The following is a 17,936-nucleotide window of genomic DNA, read 5'->3' as shown; positions in this document are numbered from 1 at the left end:
ATTTTGGGCGAAGAAGCCAAACACCACATGCTGAGTGTGGAGAAGTGGAAAGGTTAGCAAACCTTATCTGCAATTATGCCAAAAAACAGAGATTGGCCAAAGCCATGCTCAGCGGTACAAAGGGAATCTACAATGCCTCCATGCTGCTCAAAGCATGTAGATGTGTAGCATACAGCACATCCTAGAGGAAAATAAAGGCAGAACAGCTGACTACACACAGTCACACCTTGTCATGTTTTAAATTATAAATACAGGTAATTAAACTTTAAAACCCCCTATAGTCAAAAAGATAGAGACAGCTCATTAATGAGTATTTTTAATTTTTGGTTTTAATTCAAGGGCTTCTCATTTGCACATAAGATATAGAGGAAATAGTTTCAGATAACATCTATGTGCTTTCAAGGCTCTGTGTTTAATTTTAGCACACCTTTTTAATCCAGCACTACAAATAAATATAATGAAATCTGTTACGCTCCCCTCTCTTTGACCCTCGTCTTCTGTCAGCCACGCAGACACGCAGCTGCTCAGATGTTGACAACTCTACTTCTGCACTCATTGTGTCAACCGCTTCATTGTCAGCGACAGATTTAGTTTTTTTATTGAAGAAGTAGAGGAAGAAAGAATCAGGACAAGAAATGAAAATTTCATACACGGGTCACATGGAAAAACCTGCTCTTTCATCTCTTCATCAACACCTGGGAATATAAATAGACCTGTTTAAAAATAATGGCTTTCATCTTCAATTAGGCCTCTGAATATTCAATATGAGAGCAATGGTGCCCCCTTGTGTGAGTTGTAATTAATCGTGTGATAGTGATATGGATTCTAATGAAACCTGACAACGTACAGTGTTTTACCTGTGAAGTGAGCTCACCTCTCTGGCAGGTGCTGAAGTACAGTGTGTGTTTGATCATTTTTTTATCCCACTCTCATACAGTTTCCTGTGCTGAAAACTTGTATTGATTCTATTGGAAGTGCAGGCCAGTCCTTTCTGCTCATCTTTAGCCTCTGCTGCTCCTCGGACAGGCAGTAGCTCTACCCTCCGCTGTCACAGCTGCGGGCGCTCTGCACAGCCCTGGGCTCCGTCAGACGCTCGTAGGACAGAGCTGTCATAACCTGGGAAAACATACATGGTGATATGTCTCAAGAGAATACACAGCATCAGGAAGTACAAACGCTATGAAAGATGTGCTGAGATAGGGACTTCTACTGGTTTGTAGGTTCGAGTATATTAATAAAAGAGCCTCAGCTGTGTTTTGAGCCAAGGCTTTGACTAGTTTCTAATAAGGATGGTACACACAGAGACGGAAAGACGGAGCTCTGGGAGTATGAAGCATTAACTATGTATGTCAATTCCTGCTCCCGGAGAGTTTGAAATTGGAGCAGTAGTAGTAAAACATTTTGGGCTATCCTCTCAATTGCTTCCCTGCCAAGAGTTAGATAAGAAGATTTATCTAACTCTTGGCAGAAGATTTATACCGCTCATATTTCTGAGTGGATCATATGAACTTAAATCCATCAGCTGGTTAGCTGAGCTATGCTTAGCATGCAAGAGGTGACTGAGCTGACATTTCTCACCGTGAAGAAAGAAGTAATCTTTTTAATATCATTAAGCTTTGGTTTTTGGAATACTTAAGAAAAACAGAAAAACATTTTCAAAAAATTGGCTGGGAGGCTCATCAATTTCAAGACTTTGTCAATATCAAGCAAGAAATGTTCAGTTTGGAGCTCAGTGTCACAGCAGTGGGGATATGATGTATGTAGTGAATTAGAAAATAATGTGTTTTTGATTAAGTAAGTTTATAATTAACAAGACCCTTTGACTAGCTAGTTAAACCACAGACCCCTGGTCTTCTTGTTCATTTCTATAATCTCCTCTCCATGCTCTCCGAATTTGGCACCTTAGGATAGGTGCTGTCTTGGTTCAAGTCCTACCTCACAGGTAGATCTTTCAGAGTCATTGAAATGGGTCATTAAAACTTTAGTATTAATCTTTGGGCATTAATGGTTTTAGTTGTTACATTTGGGTTTGCAAACATGGCATTGATTATTAATTTGTGCGCTTCACAGGTGCTTAGGCCAGCTAGGCTAGCTGTTTTAATCTTGTTGCTAGTTTTCTCTAAGCTAAGCTAACCAACTTCTGTAGTTGTACCAGCCTTTTTAGGGGTTTTTGCTTGAGACTGAAAGCTAAATTTCTCTGTTTTCTCAGTCTTAAAGTTAGGCTAACAGCTTTGTGTTCTCCCGTCTAAGCTAGCTGCTAACACTGTTTACACACATCACATTGACAGTAGAACAAATCAACAACTAGCTTTCAAAGAAAGGGCGCAAATGTGGCTATGTTCATCTCATGCTAAATGTAGTGTGTTGTACTTACTGATATCATTAGGAGGAGCGCTAGCATCATGCCTAGCATTATGTACAAATTATTGGTCAATCCTCCTGCCCACAAAGGACCCAAGATGGTGGCCAGGCCCCCCACTGAGCGCCTGACACCTTGGCTGAATCCTTTTGAAAAACAAGAATTGTATTTTCCTTAAAAGTTACTCTTTCCTCAACAAACATGAAATGTGTCTCCAAAACAGTGTGTAAAAACTGTTTGCATCCCGTGTGCTGAGCAGCAATCTGTTTGAATGTGTTGAGCTGTGCAAATAGAGCCTGAGTCAAATGAGACAACCTTGTGTTTTCTCTGCAGTCACTTTGGAGAAGAGAGACACCTGAGACACGGCCACGAAGGGGAGACCCAGCAGCTGCAGAAACACCCCGATGATGAAGGCTGACAGCTCCCATCCATAACCACCTGGCAGGGGTGGAAAAATGATACCTCAGATTACTAAATTACAGTTGTTGTGCACAAAATTGTGATTAGTGATGCATATAATTTCTCAATTTGTTTTGGAGCCTGTAACAAGAGTCTTAATAAGTCTACCATCCTCTTATTAGTAGCTACCTTTAAATTTAAAGGTGTATTCATTTTTATTTTGATTTGCAGTGACGACGTTTCAAAGTCAGCTACAGATCCTACTTCACTCATCCATCCCTTCTTCGTCAGTTACGGATGGTTTGGCAGCACCAGCTTTAGCTCTATCTGAAACTGAAACCTCTGCCAAACTGGCAGCCGCCACATTTTTGTTCTCTGCTGCTTTGCATCACACACACGCACACACACACACACACACACACACACACACACACACACACACACACACACACACACACACACACACACACACACACACACACACATTTGTGTGAATGTGAGCCCACTCAAACTGTTGGATGTTAGCTCTAACTCTGTAATCTTAAAATCAAAATGCAACATTAAAAAATCAAAGATGTCTAAGTGGTCCAAGGAAACATATTTTCCCACAGGTATCCGTCTTATGTTGTGTGGAGGTTTTAATTCTCACTGTAACAAAAACGAAACAAACGCAGGATATGCTTTAACAGAAAGCATTTTTGTCTAATTAGATTACAGTAATCCTGTTATATGTACCCGGCTCCCCCCTGCTCCAGCACCTGTCACTTGTAATCGGGGCGATAAACGTGACAAGCTGCAACAGACGCAGGCCAACATGAACATGCAGGATCCTGAGCGTGCCTGTGCGATCTCCTGCTGGCCTGAGTGATATCATTTACAGAGCATTCAGCCTGTGCGTAACCCAATATGACTGCCCTGCGCTTACACACCAACACAGAATAGGATTTGGCAACTGAACATGAGGCATTTTTGAGTCAGTGTGTCTCTCTGCGTGCGTATTTGTATGTTTTCCCGGACAGGTTAGCACCTCGAGGGTTGCAGAGGAAGACGAGGCACCATGTGCAGGCGGTGCAGCAGATGACCAGGCCTATGGCCAGCACGGCGCGGTCCGCCACCTTCCTGCTTAGCCAGCGCACGAAGAAGAAGCCCAGGATGACCTCCACCCCGCACAGGCTGTACATCAGGCTGTTTCCAAGCTCGCCAAAGCTGAAGTAGCGCTGCGTCAGAGGAGTCACCATCGTCTGGGGGAATTTTTGAAAAAGATGTGAGCTAGAGTGATCTGCAAGATGAGATGGAGAGTGTTATCGGAGCTGAAATGAGTAGCTTTTAAGACCATCAAAGCCATCATTCAGTCCAGATCAAAGCAATCCCTCCGATTTGAAATTTAAATGATTACCAAATCCAGGTCAGGACTGTGTAACCAAAGTTTAATGAGAGGAGAGACAGCCTCTTTATTTCAATGTCAGGGCCAAACGGGCAGATTATGTTCACTTGTTTCATCAGCTATTTCATTATTTCTCTCAGCCTTCCAGCACAGGGTTTCCAGGTAAGGCTCAGACAGATGCTGGCTGAATGAAGCTAGGGGTAAAATAGTGTGACATTGTGTGAAATGCTTGGAAACTCCAGCTGATGGATCTCAACAGTAGCTGCTCTCACCTCCAGCGCAGTCTGATTGAAGAGAGTGATGAACTGAGCCGTGAGCAGAACAACCACCTCCTCTCTCAGGAACTCTGCACAGGGAGAGACAGACAGACAGAAAGAGGGGGAGATACTGAAAAAAAAAACAGAGAAAATCATAAAACAAGCTCAAGTGGTAGCATAAAATCGAAGGTTTCAATCAGCGAGTCGCATCAAGATAAAGAAGTTGGGGTAGAAAAGAAAACCTTGAAATCTGAAAGTGACAGGTTTAAGATTGAAGACGCAGGCGTGACCACTGAGGCTGATTGGTCATGTTGATGCCCTGGTCCAACACACTTTATCTGCAGATAAGAGAGATCTTGGTGTTCCCATTTCTCATGTCCAAAACACGATTACACAAGGGAAAAAAATAGAAGAAATTCTAAATTTTGATACCAGCTTTTCCTGGAACAAAAACTCCCTTATGGACTTGGAGGGAAGGAAAAATGAGCTGGGCTCGCAGCTAAATTTGGAAGAAGGTGCCAGATGGCTGGAGGAATGGCTTGATATTACAGTGTGTGATCTACACGGTCCAGTTCTTTCTGTTCTGTTATTTATATAAATCATCTTGTTTAATTTGTGCATATATAGCACAGTGTATGAATTTAGAGCTGACTTGATGTTGGTCTGGGTGTTCCTCTGGTGAGCTGACATGGGTTAAAATACTGTCATACATATATCTGTAAAGTGTTTTTGTGTTCCTGTTGAGATAGGACACTAAAAAAAGAAGGAGCTTTAAAAATCTTTGCAGCAGTGACAGATTTGTAATCCCTGGTGCACATCAAGCTCAAGAAACACATCTTTCATTTCTGAGACACACCCTGCCAGGTTCCCAACCATCTGCCCATCCAGTTTGTGATTCACGGTTCTGTCATATTCTAAAATATAAATTTTCAAGTTTGAGCCAAAATAAGTTTGATGGTCACTGCCAGACTTGATGGAGCTCTTGAGATGAGAGGAAACCTTAAAGAAGGAGATAACTGAACTGTCAGATTCACCTGCTGGAGTGAAACCATGGACTGTAAAAAAAAAAATGGACGTCATCTTGCTCGGCTTGAAGTGAGGTTGCCACAAAAACTGCTCCCCCTGGTGACTGGCCGCAGTATAGAGGGATCATCGGTCCACGTCATCATAAAGACGCGCACACATCTCGACTGCAGAAGCAGCGTTTAGCTCCATTCATTCAGACGAGTTCGCTTTTTTTAAAACACTAAACTCAACCTGTTAGAAGCATCAAAGTGTATGGTTTTTCTGTGGACAGCTGTCAAAAACAACACTACACAATAGAGGCAACTTCTGTCAAGTTTCAACCGTTACAGAGCAACCAGTGTTTTGAAGTTAACAGTGACTTTGCTAACTGGTGACTTACAGTGGCCATGATTAACAGCCAAGAGTCACCAGTTAACAGGGTCACACTTTACAGTGAAACACCAGCGACATCTGCATATCAGTAATTAAATGTGTACTCTTTATCCAACCTCAGTTAACCAGGTTTGACTGCAAACAAGCAACAATAACGGCTGATACTCAAAATACAGATTTGACTTTTCTTATTTAATGAAAAAGTTGGTTTGGGGCTGAGGTTCTGACCAAACATGGACTCAATATGGACAGTAAATAATGAGTGAACCTATAAATTATGATTAACAGACCAAAGCAAAATTAGGGAATATTATGAAACAATGTTTACGTCCTGGTCTGTCACAATCTGATAAGTGTCCACAGATGATACAGTCATGAGCATCGAGTGAGAGTTGTGTTCCCTGTCTGGCTACACACTGGTTTCTCTGCTAATAACGTCTGTCCACCTAATATCTGTCCACTTGCTGATCTCTTCTGTCCACTCACTGCTATTTCACAAACCTGGGAGCATTTTGTCGTCCGTCAAAGTGACATCATTAAGTTAAAAAAAGTGTTTTTTGGTGGTTGACTCCTCAACATTGGTTGACAAACCATTAAACTCCGCAATGCTTCTGCACCCAAGTTGCGCACACATCCGTCGTTGTTGATAATCCCTCTATAGGTAAAAAAAAAAAAAAATCTGTCTCTCCAGTCATTCCAGATGGGCTGTGGTTGAACTCTAAAAAATCAACAGAGATCTGTGTTTCTCTCTGCTGCAAATAATTTCTGTGACTAATTCTGTAGTGATGGTGGACACTGGAGCCTAACTGTCAGAGAGAAAAAGGACAGAAGAGCAGAAGAAAGCTAAACAGGAGAGTGATCGAGCTGAAGGCTAATTAGCCTTTAGCTTGAGCTGTATCATTCTGTAACACAGGAGCTAAACAGTGATAATGTTCATTCCAACCCACAGTCTGCAGTTACCTTACCAGCGCGTTGTATCCAGTGAAAAGTTGTCTTGAACAAAAAAAATTGTTTCAATCCGATCTCTGTTTCATTCCAAAACAAACACACGCCCCGCTAAAAGTGATTTACCACAGTGGGCGGAGACTCCAGGCCACAAGGTGGCGAGGGAGTTCAATTAAAACCTCCTCCTCCTCACAGCATCTTTAAGATATGCTTTTTCTTAAGTGTGTTGTCGTTCGTCACAGCAGTTTCGGGCACTAAATATTAGGAATAAGGAGTTGTCCATGTTATTACTGATAATCATCATTTTAAGATTTGCTAAATTATGCTCACTGACTGGCACAAACTCAGAGTGCAAATAAGACCTTCTCGCGTCAAAGTCAAATTTAGCAAGGAAGAAAAACAACAATTACTAATCTGGCAAAATATTTCTTCAAGTATCATTATCATAATTTGTGTACTGCCCATGCAAGCTTTATGTCTTTCTCCAGGTCTTCATTTGTCTGTTTGTGATGTACAAACCCAACCCGACGTCTCGATAAAAGCAGCTAAAAGATATAGCATGACTGTTAAAGACGCTGCTCTCACACAGGAAAAAGTCAAGGACAATCAATAATTTAAGAGGGCAGACAGTGTAACTGCTAACACGCTCTGCTACAGTGTGAACCAGAGCAGCAGATATCTCCCAGTCTCACTCGAGAGTTTCTCCTGCAGTAGATTTTTTTTTTTCACAACAAAAAGGAATCAATAGGAAGAATGTTGGCCACATCGCAGATTCTGTCTCCATTTCATCCACAAGTCAACCCCAGCAAGCAAGCCCGTCAATACAGGAGGAAGTCTGCCATCCATCCCCTTTTGCCACATCTTTAAAGAGTGAGAGAATCGATGCAGAGGTTTGACACACACGCTCAAAACATGCACACACACACCCAGCAACAGAGTACGGAGACATTAACACACACAGCAACAAAGTACAGAGACATTAATCAATAATAGCACACAGTCACTGCTTGCATCCCATGTAAACATAATCCAATAAGACACCTGACATCATGTATATACACAGCAACACTCTCTGACATGAACCAGACACACACACACATGTGCACACACACAAAATCAATACAGAGAGAACCTGATCTGACATGCCACACAGAAATCCTCAGAGGGACCTTGAGTGTTGAAATTATGTGCAAGGGAAATCGTCCATACAGGTAAAATATGTGTGTGTGTAGGAATTAATATGTATGTAATGAGTTTGCTGAAAAATAAAAACTGTATGAGTTTTGTATTTAAAAAAAATGCACACACACACACACACACACACACACACACACACACACACACACACACACACACACACAAACAAAAAAAAAAAGACTTGGTGGACACAGTCTGGGTTTGTGTCTGTTTGCAAATAATTAATTGTGCAGGTAACAGTGTGTATGTACGCATGTAACAGTGTTTCAGCGTGTAGAGTTGTGTTTGCAGGTAATATTGTGTCTGCTGTTTAAAGAGCGTGGGCAACAATAAGTGTGGGCAAATGAAAATATGTGTGCAAGAGAAAGTGTTTGGCCAGATAAAAGGTTGTGTGCAGTGCAGGCTGGAGTGTGTGTTGAGGTGTCTGTATGTGCAGGTTAAAGTGTGGGTGTGAGTAAAAGTAAGTCTGAGAGCTGAAAATGTATATGCAGATGTCACTGTGTGCAAAACTAAGTGTGTGCAGGCAAAGGGTAAGTGCAAAATAAAGCGTGTTTGCATGTGCACAGACTAAAAATTGAGCTAAGAAAAGTGTGTGAAAATATAACGTTTATGTTTGTGTGCGGTAGTTGAAGTTTGTGTGCAAGTGAAAACACATTGTGCAAGAGCAAATGTTGGTTCATGTTTAAAGTCCATGTAAAGCAAATTCAGATGTTTTCTTTTAAACACATTACATAGGTCATAAATGTATTTCCTTAAAACATGAAAAAAAGTCTTTCAACCATTTAGGGTTTAATTGTGTAGCTAGGGTCACAAACTGTGTTTCAAAATTTCTGTGTTCAGGATTTAAAGGTGTAGTCAGCAGTCTGGGAGAAAACAAGTGGAGAGGTTGTTGATAAACAAATTTAGACCTGCCTCTCCCTTCATACTTCACCCCTGGTTCCGCGCCCGAAAGATGATGGACGTCATGAAAATGACTGTACAAACTGCGTAGCTGACCAACATGGCGGAGACTGGACCAGTGAACACTCGAGGGTCAGTTCACTACAATACATGAAGCTGTTTTTATTGCTTCGAAAGTAGTAGGAGTGTGACGAGTTTTAGTAGTATGGTAGCAAAAGATATTATAATATTTAGATATGTAAGTATTTTCCAATCAAAGACGTGCGATGCTCCACAATAGAAAGGCCCAGGTTGTTGAGCTTGCCTTTGAAAGAGACTTGACCCACAGATGTATGACGGAGTGGGAGGACGCTGTCTTCAGGAGATTTAGCTGCAACACTTGCCGGCTCCAGCTGTTTTAAAGGTATTTCTATCTTTAGCTCGCTACTATCGTTTGGGTTTTGTGGTTCTTTGTTGATGGTGTTTGATGTTCACTCTAATGTTAGTGCGCTAAAGACACACGGTTGTGTGCTCACCGGAGGGAGAGAAAAGAGAGGGAGGGACGTGGCTTTCGTTGTGGTACAGTGCTTTGTGTATGTGAATTAGAACTTTACACAATGGTCACGAATCCAGTAACAAACAAGAATTTGTGCCCCCCTGCACCTGTCATAATCCCCCCCTTTAATTTTGTCTGACGCCGACTCTGGGTTAGCACGCAGCTAAGCTGCAAAGCTAAGGTAACCCTGACTCGTCAGACAACAGTAGCAACAACTCGACTCAAATAATTGATAACATCACAACAACAGTACATTTTGACAGATTAGACAATACGATGAACGCCCGACGGCTGTTAGTGTTATGTGAAGCACCACAAAGCTAATCTTACTTACCTGTCCAGCAGAAAGACGGCAACATCCACGTCCGTTTTCAGCTCTGTTAAATCGCAGAGTTACCTCCACCATTGGAAAGCCACACCAATGTTCCCTCTACTAGGTCATAGACCTTCTTTTTCATTTTACGCTGTTCTGTCCTTTTTTTTTTTTTTTTTTTGCTGTTTTTCGGCCATTGCTACTGTTGGTATTCCCCTGTGTCTGATCTGCGCAGGAGTATGATCCGCCCCCTGGGTGTGAGTGTTTCGGTGGCTCTGTCAGAGCCACAGTATTTACCTGCTGAAATTCAGAGCCAAGGCTGTGTATTGAAACCGGACTTTTTTTCAACATGCTGTCAGTGATGAAATCTTGTGGATGGAGTGGAGAAATACGACAATTTTGACAAATAGTGCAGATTAGACGATCGCTGACTACACCTTTAATGGGCGGGTCAGAAGTCATAGCCGGGTTATGTAACGGGCCCATCATTAGCATAACCCTGCCTCTGCTGCTGGTGTGGTATAAATACGATCAGTGTCGTTAGCTTCGGTGGTTTTCCGCTTACTCTCAAGTGTCGGATTATATTTGTTACTACCAGACAGTGAGGAACGAGGATAAGCACTATCAATGTCTGATTCAAAGTCAGATTCTGGGTCTTATGGCTAAAAGAAGGAGGGATGGCTCCAACCGTTGAGGCTTCTGACGCTAGCTTCTATTGCTACTGAAGGTTTCGTTTTTGTACAGCACACTGAGGCGGCTCCCCTTGTTTTAGCACCTCGAACTGACACACCCCCAGTGTTTAGCAGCAGAGAGAAGCGCTTGCTTTTCCATGATTTTGAGACTTTAATTTGTATTCTTAGATTTTTTTTCAAATCTTTCTAATTTGCTCAGTGGACAATGACACATGACTGCTGTGTTACAAACTCATAACACAAATTTATTGCTGCTTTACACGGACTCTAAGTGTGTGTGCAGCTCAAAGTGTAGTTAAAAGGGTCAAACAACAGTTAGTGTGTGTGCTATAAGAAATAATCAATGGAGGAAGTAGGAGTGGAATTAGCAGTGACACCTTTCCCTTCCTGAACCCCACCAACAGAGCAGAAGGAAAGCTGGTATTCATTGCACAGGACGGGATTTCAAACCCACTCACTCACCTCTGCTAACGCTGAAGTTCTTGAAGGGATGCATCTCAGACGCCGTGGAGGTCTCCATTTCGTCAGAATTGACAGCTCTGTAGGTCTGTGACGGCTCCTCATCGGACCCTATCAAAGGAGCCTCCTCATCCTCATCACCTTCCTCTTGTTTCATCTCCAGCAACACTGTGCCTCCCTCTGAGCTGACAGGTGGTACGTCCCAATACATCCCCAGGACGACAAACTGGAGAAGCACCCACAGCAGGCACATGAAGATCTGACAGTGAGAACAAAATGATATATATCCTTTTTTACTGCAAAGAGATGGGTTCTTTTAACAATCCTTTCAAAGTCTCAGGGGAGACAAAGTATTTGATATAAGGAGGAGAGTGTTCAAAAGATAAAGTAACCTGGCAGAGTGAAGTAAAAAAGAGACATGCAGTGTTGAATTATGTAGAAAAATTGGATGTAGGTGTGTGGGGCTTTATTCTATCTCATTTAAGCTTCATCTGTTCTACAGGTGTTTTATTCAGACACTCATGAGATGGAAATAGATCGATATGGGTTGTTACCGGTCTGAGTATGGCTGCAGGCATTTTGTATTATTCTACCGCAGAGCAGAGAAAAGGGAAAAAAAGATACATGTGAGAGAAAAGAGACGAGAAGAATATAGAGCAACCCTTTCTGAGGATTGTTCCTGTATTCATGAGGTTTTCGCAGAACCTTAGATTACTGATTATGTGGAAGCTGTTACCCCAGGAGACGTGTATTTGTTCACAACAAAGGGCCCCAGTTTAAAATCACACAGCCGCAGGAACAGGTTGAACGCCGGCCCTGGAGAGAAGAAGTGGAAACACTTTAAAGAGGAGATGGAACAAAAAGACTGTGTGGAGACGGTAGCCTCCACCTCAGTGATTTCTACTGAATGCTTCTTCTTAGAGTTAAAACAGAACTTCACACAGAACATCACAAAATCTGCCCTTGTCTCTGATAAATCTGACAAGACAGAGAGGTGAGGTGCAGAGAGGTGAGCTGACACTTCACCCTCTGTGGTAGGATAAAGGGAGAAACTGACCGACAAGGAGGCCAGCCTGTCGACAGGCCATGATAGCTGCGAAGATACCGGCCCGCTCCTCTGGACGAGTGCTCCGTGTCAGAAAACCAAAGATGGAGGAGCCTGCACCTGCACCCACACCTGAAAGAACAACAGCAACTTTCTGTTACACCTTCAAACAGTGCTCACAGCTCCACACAGTTTGAGTGTTAACTCATGATCTGTGTGTGTGTGTGTGCGTCACCTGCTACAAGCCGACTGCTTAACAACAGCCACTTTGAATATCCGATAAAGTACATGAAGTTACCTAAGGACAGATAGAAATGATAATTTGTCTCAACAAAGACACAAAATGAAACATAAATAGCAAATAAACCCAGAAAATACTTCAGCTGTGCTAAAATTGTGGCTAAAATACATAAAGATGAGCATAGTATATTTAACTGTTTATGTTCAGTGGCTGTATTTCAGGCAGATATTAGCTCCCCTTTGTTTAAAACTAAGGTGCTGAATGAGGTAAATGCTTTAACTACTTCTGTTTTGCATTCTTGCTTTGCTAGCGTAAAAGTGTTAGCATGCTAAAATTCATAGTGATAGTAGTAAGAAGCAATAGAAGTTTAAGTAGATTAAAAACAGTAATAGTTGAGTTATAGAAGTATGAGTTGTAGTCAGCAGTAAGGGCTAGCACTATGTTCACACATTTTTTGAGTTAGGTCATGTGCTCCTACATTTCTCTTCAATTTAAGCCCTGTCCTTCCACAAGATTTTTTGGAAGCATTTGTGTTGAGTAAATGAATGAATGAATGAATGAATGAATTAGGGATGTTCGATACCACTTTTTATGCAGACTGATACTGGTGTGAGTACTCTTTAGCTGCGTTTCCACCAAGCAGTACGGGTCGGTTCAGTACGGTTTGGGACGGTTTGGGACAGTTAAGTCTGATCCCGTTTGCGTTTCCACAGCAAACTGTGCCCTCTCGTGGTGGGCGGCGTGAAAGCCGCATGCCGGAAGCCACAGCTGGTAAACAATAGCGCAATGCCGTAGCAGCTTACCCCGCGATTAAATCCAACAAAGAAGAAAACGCGACACAGTAAACAAAGAGCACGGATGGAAGACATGCAGCATTTCATCCTCTCTGTGATTTTCATGCAACTCTCTGTTACAAAGTGCAATCAAGCTTCGTTTCAGAGAAGTCTGTGAGCCGCCAGGAGAAATGCAGCCGCTGTGGCACAGTATGTGACGATTCTTTTGACCAATCAACCGTCTGCAGTGTGTTGCTCCACCTCCCGAGAGCGGATCGGTTCAGTCTGGCACCCATACGAAAGGGTCCCATAAAAGTGGTACGGCTCGTCTCGGTAAGATAAGTCTGTGGAAACGCCGCCAAAAGCGCACCGTACCGAGACGAACCGACCCGGACTGCTTGGTGGAAACGCGGCTTTTCTTGGGTACTCACCAATACCAAGTACCGATACTACTAGTGCTTTTGATACATAAAATTTCAATTAACAGTGACAGATCATTTTGATCATAGACAGCACAGTTACTTTGACATTAAGTCCAAATTAAACCAAAACAGCTCTCTCTGAGTTTAGAATTTTTTTTAAATATAAAAAAATATATATATTAAAAGTGCACAATAAAACTAACAACTGTCAGAGTGTAAGTATTTTTTAAAGTAAACTAAAGGGCAAAATAAAAAAGTTTAACTGTTAACTCTTCCTGGTTTATTCATATTGTCTGAAAAGGACCTGGCGCATATTGCAGTGGTGTTAAACCGCAGCAATTAGCAGCATCTAGTGGCGAGGAGGACTACGTACGATATTTTCGCCTTGAGTATCTGCTGCCAGTATCTGCAGCCTTCACGAGTACCGATACCTTGAAAAAAAGCTGGCATCTGCCCTATATGCTATCGGGACATCCCCGGAATGAATAAATGTATAATTTTATTTCGATAAGGAACATCAGAAATAGTCCCAATTATTGTAAAAAATATATATATTTTTTAAAAAGCTGACCAAAAAAGGGTTTTAGCTGAAGGAGGGCATAAAACACATGCATGCTCCAAATGGTAGTGATTAGCATTAGCTAGTAGTAGCTGCCATGCTGTGGCAAATATCTAACCTTAAGCATGAGCCCCCAATTGGCCATGAAACACCTTAAACATTTTTTAGGTAATCAATTTGAAAATTAAAAAATAAAAAAAAATACAGAAATCAGATCAAAGTAAAATAAACAAATTAAATATATTCATGTTTCTTCCCAGCACCTGCTAAACTATTGTTTCTATTTTGTGTTTATTAGCACTGAGTTAGCTGCATGACTTGCTTTAAGATTGTAAATGGGACGAGATTTGTGCCACTAGAGTTTGAAGTGCTTTGAAATTGTATTTATCCTGAAAATTCAACTTTCTATATCTCTTGAATTCAAAAATACAAAATTCAATTACAGTTTGTACAAGTCAGATTCATTTTCACAACTCAGTTTCAGTTCAGCAGGTTAGATCATGTCCATCTGGAAGAGTTATGGAGGAGTCCATTTGGTCATTCATTCATTTATGTATTCATTCATTCATTCATCTACACAGACAGTAGCTGTGAATCTGCACAGAGTTAAGATAAGATGAACAGTCGGAATAGTTTGTCATGAATAAAATGCAAGTATTTGTCATGTATGGTAATGTAATGTAGTCATATAACAGCTGCTCTGTGTTGTTGTAGTCTTTACTGTGTGTGTGTCTGCTGCTCAGTTTCATGTTTGTATGCTGTGCTGTAACACAAATAATCTTGTTGAGGAAATTAAAATTTGTTAACTCTTAATCTAGCAAAAGACAATAAATTAAAACATTTCACCAAAATATGAGCAACAGCTTGAGCTGAAAACATCAAAGGGTTCTTCAAAGGAGTCATGTGTTTTGTCTCATGCTTTCATTACTCACCAACAATCTCAAACAGATTGGAGAAAAGGATGATGGACTTTGTAGTCTTGCTCCGGTCTGACCAGACCCCGAACAGTGGTCCTGTGAGCAGCCCACTCAGACTGAAGGCAGACAGACCCAGACCAAGGAAGTATGGCGGGGCCTCTAGGATCTGCAGATACCTCCATATTGTCGGCAAGATGACAGCTGAGCAGCAGAGCGAGAAGAGGGTGGATGAGCACGGAGGAAAGGGAGGAAGAAGCGTAACTGACAAGGCTCGTTTAACCACAGCAAAACCGATTTCAATTATACCAGAGGCCGTCTCCTCTGTGATGTGTGCTCAGACAAAATGTCAGGAAGATTCAGCTCTAATGAGACCATTATCTCATGTCTTCAAGTACATAAAACTGTCATTAGGGACTCACCATACTCAATGCCGCTCAGCACAAATATCAGCCCGATGGTAAGAAAAGTTAGATTCCTCTTTTGGTGATTATCCATCCTGATCAGCGACTTGCAGTCTTTCATGCACCGACCCCAGTCTGCTTGTGTTGGACACAAACAGCTTCTCGATAATCATATAACAAGAGACACTGTGGGTCCAATTACAACTGCTGGCCTGGATAATCAGAGGAATTTGTCTCACTGTATTTCCAAGGTCATTTCAGAACATAAAAAAATAAAGTTTGTGAGACTTTTCTCAAAGAAGAGACCCAGCAGAGTGGAAACCCAAATCACAGGAGGGAGAAAAACAAACAGACAATCCACATCAGCGTCAGCTCAGTCCTGTTTGAAATGGTTGCAGCAGTCCGTTTCCATCAGGCATTTATGTTACAGATGAAATTCTGTTTGAGTCATGTTTGCAGTGCTGCACCACACTGTGAGCCTCACGGTCAAGGCAATGTCTCAGGTTACCAGGTGAGGTAAAGTACACTGAGCTTTATACATTTTTAATCTTGTTTTCTTCAGTTTCATCAAAAGCACTTGAATCCCACCACAACCCTGGGAAGAAATACGCCTGCCCTTCCAGCTCTCCTGTAGGCTTTCACAGTTTTACTGAGAGAGACTCCGTTTGCTTGCTCTGTGGTAAAATACATCACCCAGTAATAAAAACATACAGCTAATAAAATAGATTTGATAAAAGGGGATTACATTTGCCTGAATATGAGGCCTAACACTGAATGTGTGATAAAAGGTTGAGGAAAATATTCAGAATTACTCTATTGAATTCAATACTGAATAAATTAGGTATGACACTGCTGTCTGTTTTATTGAAAGGCTGCCTCCATTTTCAAGCTGCTGTGCTGTTCCTTGCCTTGGGCGCGTTATATTAAACAGAACTGTCACAGAGTTAATACCTCCATATGTTTTTTTTTTCAGCAACACATGAATAATACAAAGAGTTTCAGTTGTTTGAATAACACATAAAAACTCACTCAGCTTCCTGCCCTCATATCAGACAGTGTTTGAGAGCTCAACATGATGATGAAACCTGGCAGGACGCATGTGTTTGGGTCAGTAGCTCCTCTTTATGTGTGTATGTGTGGATGTTGTGAAGGTGAATGATTCAGCTTTGTTTCATGTGGAAAAGTGGTCAGCTGTGCAGTGGGCAGAGCGAAGGAGTAATGAAGTGATCAAAGCTAATTTATCTTATATTTGTCTCTTTATTAAAAGTGGTTAAAGTACTTTTTGAGCTTTTTACAGATGGTGAATAAACAATGTGGGGCTGGTTATGAAACAGACTGAAAATAAAAGTAATTTCTTCGTATTGCTTAAGCCAGTGGACACCAACCTTTTTGAGCCCAAAATTTCTAAACTCAACCGGCGTGAATGCAAGATCTTCCTCTTGAAGGCATGAGGAAAAATGGAAAACACATTGTGTATTTCCAGTTTTAAGGAGCTTCGATGTATGAATTATACTCAAGTCCCTTGTATTTAAGTGTTAGAAACTGTTTTGCTTACCTGCTGAAACTCTTTGGATGTTATAACTTTTTACTTTCACACTTTGAGAAAATGTAACTTAAACATGTGTTGTGGTCTGGCCCATAGCTACAAACAGCCAGTCAGAGACAATCAGTAGGGTGGCTGACAATAAGACGGCTTCTGTTCTTTGATATGGCTGCATGTGACTCTGTGTCTATCAAATAAATATGGAGATTAATTGAGTAATAATAATATGCTCTTTCCATTACTGATTTAAATGTCCATTTTGTAGTAATTCAAAGGTTTATCTTAATTTTGTCTTAAAAGCAGTGCTTCAAAATAACAGACTGGCTGATCCACCGCTTGCAAATCTCTCCAAGCCAAAGACATAAACTCAACACCCAGATGTCATCTTTGCATCTTAAATCTTAAGTCACAGTGGGAACCTGCATTGTGTTTAGTTAAAGCTCACTGGGTTGATATTCTACAAGATATGATAAAAAAAATTTGGGTACTACTTTGTGAAATGTTTCCCTCTTAAACACCTGACCTATTTGCGTCATACAACAAAAAGACAATTCATGCAAATTTGGGCTCCAAACATCTTTTTCTCAAACACATCTGTAGATTCAACGCTTACAAACGTTCTCGACTAAATAACGCCGCTGCCCTGGTTTGGACAAGAAAAAGGAAGGACCCTATGGATGTTATCTACTTTCATTTCTGTATGTTTATTTTGCTAGAATTATACATGATAGATGGGCTGAGCTCTGTGTTTGATACTGCTATTTGTGAAAAGCAGTAAATACATTTAAAAAAAAAAGGGGGGAAGTGATTTCTGCTTATGACCTATAGTGTTTCCTAATCCTGGTCCTGGGGACCCCCTGCCCTGCATGTTTTAGATGTTACCCCACTCCAGCACTCCTGATTCAAATGAATGGCTCGTTATCAGGCTCGAGCAGAGCTTGATGACGAGCTGATGATCAGGAAACAACTCTCCCACAGAGCCACAACCTCTTAGTGTTGGAGTCGGGTGTCTTTCCATCAGGTGTCCTTTGGCAAGACACATTACCCAAAGCTGACTTCATTGCTGTGAACTGGGTTAGTCAATACTGACAGATCATTTGAAAAGCAGCGTCAAAGAGGAAATGAAATGCAGTCTTTTTACAAAAGTAAATAACATCAAGCAGGAGACTAAAAATTCTTTGCAGAATTTTTTTCATG

The 17,936-nt window shown here is 41.4% G+C and overlaps 1 protein-coding gene across 1 annotated transcript; it reads right to left on the bottom strand.

Moving 5' to 3' along the window:
• Positions 1–350: 350 nt before the first annotated feature.
• mfsd8l2 (major facilitator superfamily domain containing 8-like 2) lies at positions 351–15,307 on the bottom strand. Its single transcript, XM_074687974.1, has 11 exons — positions 15,215–15,307; positions 14,811–14,996; positions 12,119–12,181; positions 11,896–12,015; positions 11,575–11,654; positions 10,842–11,097; positions 4,415–4,488; positions 3,786–3,999; positions 2,675–2,797; positions 2,375–2,505; positions 351–1,116 (listed from the first exon to the last, which is right to left on the bottom strand). The coding sequence occupies exons 1-11, from the start codon at positions 15,288–15,290 to the stop codon at positions 1,036–1,038; spliced, it is 1,404 nt and encodes a 467-aa protein (XP_074544075.1). The 5' UTR covers positions 15,291–15,307; the 3' UTR covers positions 351–1,035.
• Positions 15,308–17,936: the final 2,629 nt, after the last annotated feature.

Source organism: Halichoeres trimaculatus, unplaced genomic scaffold (genome assembly GCF_033239565.1).
Source record: "Halichoeres trimaculatus isolate MK-OKI-2021-1 unplaced genomic scaffold, fHalTri1.1 fHalTri1_scaffold_15, whole genome shotgun sequence".
NCBI lineage: Eukaryota > Metazoa > Chordata > Actinopteri > Labriformes > Labridae > Halichoeres > Halichoeres trimaculatus.
Note: the sequence above shows the minus strand (reverse complement) of the source record. Positions and strands in the feature narration are given on the sequence as shown.

Bases quoted from the DNA above. Each gene is read 5' to 3' on its own strand.
- mfsd8l2 (XM_074687974.1), bottom strand. From the start codon at position 15,290: ATGGATAATCACCAAAAGAGGAATCTAACTTTTCTTACCATCGGGCTG. The intron at 11,098-11,574 runs GTAACAGCTTCC...TCTCACTGTCAG, and splicing joins ACAAATACACGTCTCCTGGG to ATCTTCATGTGCCTGCTGTG. The intron at 2,798-3,785 runs GTGCTAACCTGT...CACCCCTGCCAG, and splicing joins CTTCCTCTGCAACCCTCGAG to GTGGTTATGGATGGGAGCTG.